The sequence below is a fragment of the Spinacia oleracea genome, chromosome 3 (genome assembly GCF_020520425.1).
Source record: "Spinacia oleracea cultivar Varoflay chromosome 3, BTI_SOV_V1, whole genome shotgun sequence".
Lineage (NCBI taxonomy): Eukaryota > Viridiplantae > Streptophyta > Magnoliopsida > Caryophyllales > Amaranthaceae > Spinacia > Spinacia oleracea.
The window spans coordinates 49,393,717-49,399,930 of record NC_079489.1 but is presented as its reverse complement, the minus strand read 5'-3'; the positions used below and the strand labels follow the sequence as shown (position 1 = coordinate 49,399,930).

The 6,214-nt window shown below is 36.9% G+C and overlaps 1 protein-coding gene across 1 annotated transcript; it reads left to right on the top strand.

Moving 5' to 3' along the window:
- Nucleotides 1–799: 799 nt before the first annotated feature.
- On the top strand, nt 800–4,189 carry LOC110791922 (uncharacterized). The gene is made up of 6 exons (XM_056840273.1): nt 800–881; nt 979–1,197; nt 1,268–1,369; nt 1,465–1,563; nt 1,644–1,694; nt 3,760–4,189. Exons 1-6 carry the CDS (start codon nt 807–809, stop codon nt 4,063–4,065), a joined length of 852 nt encoding a protein of 283 aa, XP_056696251.1. The 5' UTR covers nt 800–806; the 3' UTR covers nt 4,066–4,189.
- The last annotated feature ends 2,025 nt before the right edge of the window (nt 4,190–6,214 follow it).

The window sequence follows — 6,214 nt, the reverse complement described above, 5'->3', positions numbered from 1 at the left end:
GTACCACCTCTTATGCTGGCAAGGGGTCGTGGTAAGAGGTTAGCTGATTTGTATTCTTCCAAAACAAATGCTGAAACCAATGCCTCCATTGGAAAGGAGAGTAACCTCCCTAGTCATCCTGCTAACAATTTTTTACCATCAAAGAAACGCCATCTTGCTCATTCTCAAGCTCGCACTGATTCTGTCATGTTAAACAAAAATGATATATCTTTTGTTGATCCCTTAATGGTTTCCAGTCGTCGTTGTTATGGTCCTAATGCAGAAAGTCATTATTTAGATGAAGATATACAATTCGAAAGAGACTTTGTAGAATATGCTTCTGATGAGAACGAGGCTGAGAACGAGGTTGAGAACGAGGCTGAGAATGAGGTTGCCAATGATAATGAACATGGTGATGAGTTTGATACGAGAATTCATGAGGATGTCAATGATAATGATCATGGTGATGAACCTCGTGAGAACATTCATGACAATGTCAATGATAATGAAATGGAGATATCTCCGACCAACACTATTCAAGAGGATGCAAATGGTAATAATTTAACATCCGATTTATGCCTTTGAATTATTCTTTTTTTTATGTTAATCATTTTATGTTTTTAAATTGTTTGGTTGAAGGTGGTGGTCAATCTACTACAAAGAAGAAAGCTGATAATGAAAAAAGGAGGGGAAGAAACAAGTGTAAAAAGATTGGTAAACTGAAACCTAATGAGAAGCTGCAAATTCAATTCTTTAACAATCGGGCAGTAGGGGATAATCACAATGTGTTTGCCAGACATCTTGGTATTATAGTACGAAATACTAACATGTGTCCAGTCAAAGTGCACAAATGGGCAGATATTGGAGACAAAGAAAAAGAACACATGTGGGCAGCAGTCACGGTAACATGATTTTTATGGATTTGGTTATGTTATTGGGGTTTCCATTTTTAGTCTGACATTTCACTCTTTGATTTGTTTTTCTTTTACTTGATTCCAGGATTCCTTTACTAATGAAAATATGGAGGCCTACAAGGAGCATGTTTTGGACCATATGAAGGAGTTGTGGAGAAAATGGAGGTCAGACTTGTTAAGGTATAAAATCATTCATAAGAAACTCACCTTAAAAGCTGCATACAACGCTTCTCCACCTGATGGGCTTAATAAGAGTGAGTGGCAGTGGCTTATTAAGGAGATTTTTTCAAAGCGAGAATTTAAGGTAAAATCACTTAACTATAATCCCTTTTCCTTTATAATGTGTTACGAAATTTAATTTTTTCGAATTTCAGGAAAGAAGTGCCAGGAACTCTAATAATCGGGCTCAGTATCTTAAAGAGTTAATGCCTCGAACTGGGAGCAAGCCTTTTAGGCAAGTCATTTGGGATGATTTGGTGAGAAAGAATGATTATTAATACCTAATTTCATAGGTTCAGGAAGTTTGGAATTAAATTCACATGACAACTGATTATTTTCTTTGTTATGTAAGGGAGGAAATAATGGGAAGAAGCCGAGTTTGGTTGATGTATTCTACTCCACTCGAAAGAAAGGAACTCAGCTTCCAAATGCGGAGACAACGCAAAAATATGTATGTCTGTTGAATGCTTTATTTTTGTTGGCCCGTTTTTTTTAGTTAATGTTAATGATCTTGTTTTTGCTATGTTATAGGAAGAACTTCGGGAAACAATGGCAAAGGATCCATCACTTTCTCAAGTCGAGGTAAATACTCTTCATCTGTCATTTCTCATCCATTCAGTTTTGAGTTTGAGAATTTTATAAGATCATCCTGCAAAAAATACTGAAATGATAAGTAGTTAGTATAGTGTTATCTTCAAGTGATATGATTATTTGCCACTGTATAGTATTTGTTTGTTAGGAATCATCAACATTTAATTCAATTGTCACTACAAGATATTGTTCTATGTGTTGGTGTATATTCTGGTAACTTAATGAAGACCTCAAATAACTACATGAATATTGATTATGTAATACTGGTAACTATTCATAGAGTTTAGTCTTTCATGTTTGGTTCTGCTCTCACCTAGCTCCGTCAGAGTGGTTTTGTGTTTATAAGGATATTCTACACAGTTGATCGTTTGTCCCTCGCCCTTGCCCTTTAACTCTATACCGAGGCAAAGTAATTCAGGTTGTTTGTGTTCTTTTAGCTCATTCAAGGTCAGCTCATTCAAGGTCAACTCTAAATTGGAATTCCAATTTCTTTGTTTATTGTATGGCAAAGTAATTGAGAGTTTGTATTGGTGGGACAGTTCAGATGAGTGATTTGCATCTTATCTTTCTGCTGGGAATTAGAGGGGAAAACATTATAATATTATTCCATGTATTGCAAATGATACACCTTTTTGTACATGAGACTTGTTGACTGGACATAATTATTTAAGGATTCCTGAAATCATTATCATCCTGAAATTCTCCATTGTTAATATTGATGTTTTCGTTGATTTATCTACATGTAGTAGTAACTTTTGATCTACATAGGAAGCACTACCTCTTGTTTCAGTTGTATGTGAAATTGTGAACTGTAATTTTAATAATAGTTGCATGCTGGGTTCTAGATGAAAACTAATGTAGGTTGAAATTTGTTCCGTCTCTATGTGGCCATTATGTTCATAGCCGCCCGTGAACTTTTAGTAGCTAAGAATTCCATATTTTAGTTTCTGTAGTTGCGGGTTAATAACATAACACAGATTTTCAGAGAGAAAAAGGACTTGCTATTACATTACAAAGAAGTTAATTATTGCCATGATTGATCTACATGTAACCATAAAAATAGTTGCTTAGTTTGGAATACTAAGCATAGTAAGGTATTTCAATAAAGGTGATTGAACACGCCATCATCAAATCCTTTGATACATTTTTCTCCTCTTCTATACCTTCACCTTCTGATGGTACTCATTCTTAATTACTTTTGTACTAGTAAGTTTCTGAACCTTTAGTAGAACAGAAGTTATGCAGAAGAATGCCCCCCCCTTCCCTCTCTCCCCTTGGCACCTTTTATCTTGGTTAATATCTTGTGTCTCTGTCATGTTAATGAGAAAGCTGTGCTCTCTAAAGTTTCTGATTTTGGCTGGTTTTGCTAGGATAATAATAGAGAAATGATTGTTGACGTATTTCTTGGTGTCTTGTGTTGTGGTTGATATTCAATATAATGATACTCCTCAAGATTTTTTTTAGCATAACAAACAGGACGTTTAGTTTTGCTTCGTCTCCTAAAGACTATCTGTCTGTGTCAAAAACTTGACCATATCCCAGTCTCTTTTTCATGTCCTGGATATTCATACATTTTTTGGTTTTGGTCTAACTCAACTCTGGTGGATGTGGAACATATGAAAATGAACTGGTCTGATTAAACGACGACTTTAGGTTTTAATAGTGATGTTTATTGTTTAGCCGTTGCCTAGCTCTTCATCACCCAAGTTTTGTTTGTGTGATCATTCATGGACTTGTTTGTCTTGCATTTTTGTGTTCATTAGATTGTGAGTTGTTTCTTTGTCTTCGTCACCCTCGCTTTCTTCTTTCAGTCTGTCCCGCTTTGTTGAACCAACGATTCTCACTGCTTAGTTGGGGTGCAATTCTGAATGGCATTACCAACTCTTACTAGGCCTACTACTCTCCTCTAATTCCTTGAATGGTGCATCCTTTAGTACTACCTTTTCAATTGTGATCAGGCCTTATTATCTACTTCTTGTCTCGAAATACCAATAATAGATCTTCATGTGCAAATGTATTCTTCATGTACTAATGTAATTTCTTTGTGTTCTGCTAGGTAGTACAACAAGTTTTTAAATCAAAATCTCGAGATCGGGTTGTAGGTTTTGGAGGAGGAATAAAGCTTAATGATGTAAGGGGACCACAACCCAGTAGAGTAGAGCTTCAAACTAAATTGAATGCTGCCAACAAACATAATGAAGTTCTTGCAAATCGCGTGGAGGAAGTACAAGCCGAGAACAATGAAATGAAGGAACGTGTTAGCTTGGTTGAGTCTAGAATGAAAATGTTTCAAGATGCATTGGTGTCGCAACTTAATGTTACTATTCCAACTTCACAAGCAGGATCAGAAATGCAAGAATAGGTCGAAGCTGCTACACATCAGTTTTAGATATTTGGTGCAAATTTTCTTACTTTTTTTAAGAACAAGGAATCATTGAGATTTAATTCTTAGTATGGACCAAGTTATATATTTGACGTTATTAGTTTGTTTTGACTCACATTGAATTTTTTTATTATAAATCTTTTGTAATTGATTACGTTAATTAATTTGATCAGTTGAACTCTGAAACCGAGAAACACCTCTGGACATAATAAGGATGACAACTCTTACCTTATGTTCAAGAGCAAGCATCGAGCGACAAAGGAATTAGGAAATGCACACTTGTCCCTAAGGACAAATGGGAGACTGAAGGAAATAATGCCCTCGGTCCAAGTATGCATTCTATGTTAAGTCTAATAAGTGCGGTTCAGTATTAATTAACAAGTTAATAATTCAGTGAGATCAAGTGAGCTGAATGCCTAGCTAGAGGCCGCTTCAGTTCAAGTGGAATTAATGATATTAATCCACAGCTTACTCTTGACTGAACCCGTAGGGTCACACAAATAGTACGTAAACGGATCAAGTATTTAATGGCATTAAATACTCCATCTATGGATATTCGGAATCGACGGATCTTGGTTTCAGTGGGAGCTGAGATCGTCACAGGCAAGAAATGAATACTCCGGAAACGATGATATTGCCGGAAACGGAAATATGGATCGTATCGGAAATATAAATATTATCCAAGTCGTAGATGTTGCCGGAAACGGAAACATGGTACGTATCGGAAAATATTATCGGAAATGGAAATATTGCCGGAATCGGAAATATTACCGGAAACGGAAATATTGTCAGAATCGGAAATATTATCGGAATCGGAAAATAATTCCGGAAACGGAAATATTAAATATTTGTTCGAAACGAAAATTAATTCCGGAATCGGAAATATTAAATATTGTTCGTATCGGAAATGAATTCCGGAACCGGGAATTTAATCGGAAGCGTATCGTACGAATAAGCATCGGACGAGGCCTGCCGGACGAGGGCCCAGCACGAAGCCAGGCCATCGCCCAGCAAGCCAAGCGCGCCACACGAACAGCCAAGGCCACGCCAGGCCCAGCGCAAGGCCAGGCCCAGCAGGCCATGGCAGCGCGCGCAGCGCGCGCAGCAACGGGCTGCGAGCATTGCTGCATCTCGCGTGGGCTTGTAGCTCGCGTGGGCCGAGCGGCCGTGTGGGCTGTGCGCGGGCATGGCCTACACGCTTGCGGGTCATGCTCGTGTAGAGTTTGTGTTCACATACGAAACCTAAAGAGTATAGGATTTGTTTAATGATTAAAATTCCTAATCCTAAAAGATAAATTAATTAAATAAGAATTCTACTAGGATTCTAATTTAATTAATTCGTATCCTAGTAGGATTCGATTACTTATTCCATGGTCTATAAATATGAGTTAAGGGCTCATAATTTATATCGAGTATTCAAGTATTCAAAGTGATTTTTGAGAGCAAAAATTCAGTCATATAATTGCCTACAATAGCCGAAAATTCTAAGTACCTTAAGGGCGATCCTAGTTGGTCAAGCTTAAGGCGGATCCGGACGTGCTGTGGATTATCTACGGAGGGACGACAATTGGAGTCCTAAAGACTTGTTCTTGTTCGGTTCGGGCGCAGCTAGGGAGGGCACGCAACAAAGCGTATGCATCTAAACTATGCTAAATGATTATGTGTAAATAATATGCTTTCCTGGCTTTATGGTTTTTCCGCATGATTTATGTTTTGTCATATGAATCATAACCTAACAGCGGTATCACGAGCCTCTTATTATTTTCATAATCTAAATTGCATGAACATGGTTAAATATTTCAAATTTGCAAGAATTAAAAGGGGTGATTAATTTTCGTAATTGTTAATTAATTGCAAATTGCGTTTATTTAATTATACGTACGCAGTTTTTCGGCAGTTTCTTCTTTACTCATCCAAATCGAGTGATTTTTGTGTCAATTCCGCATGTAAAAGACATTCTAAAATTTTGACAAAAATAGGATTTTTCGGCCGAACCCAGAATTCTCAAATTCGAAGCCTAACTATGACTTTTCGGAGGTTTTAGTTTTTCGAATGCAAAATTTCGTAAATTTAAGATGTTAAATTAAATATTTGCGATTCTTGTTGATAAATCTTGAATTTTTGATTG

Excerpts from the sequence above, each read along its gene's own strand:
- LOC110791922 (XM_056840273.1), top strand. The coding sequence starts at position 807 with ATGTGTCCAGTCAAAGTGCACAAATGGGCAGATATTGGAGACAAAGAA. Across the intron at positions 1,198-1,267 it reads TTTCAAAGCGAGAATTTAAG|GAAAGAAGTGCCAGGAACTC; the intron begins GTAAAATCACTT and ends TTCGAATTTCAG. Across the intron at positions 1,370-1,464 it reads AAGTCATTTGGGATGATTTG|GGAGGAAATAATGGGAAGAA; the intron begins GTGAGAAAGAAT and ends TTGTTATGTAAG.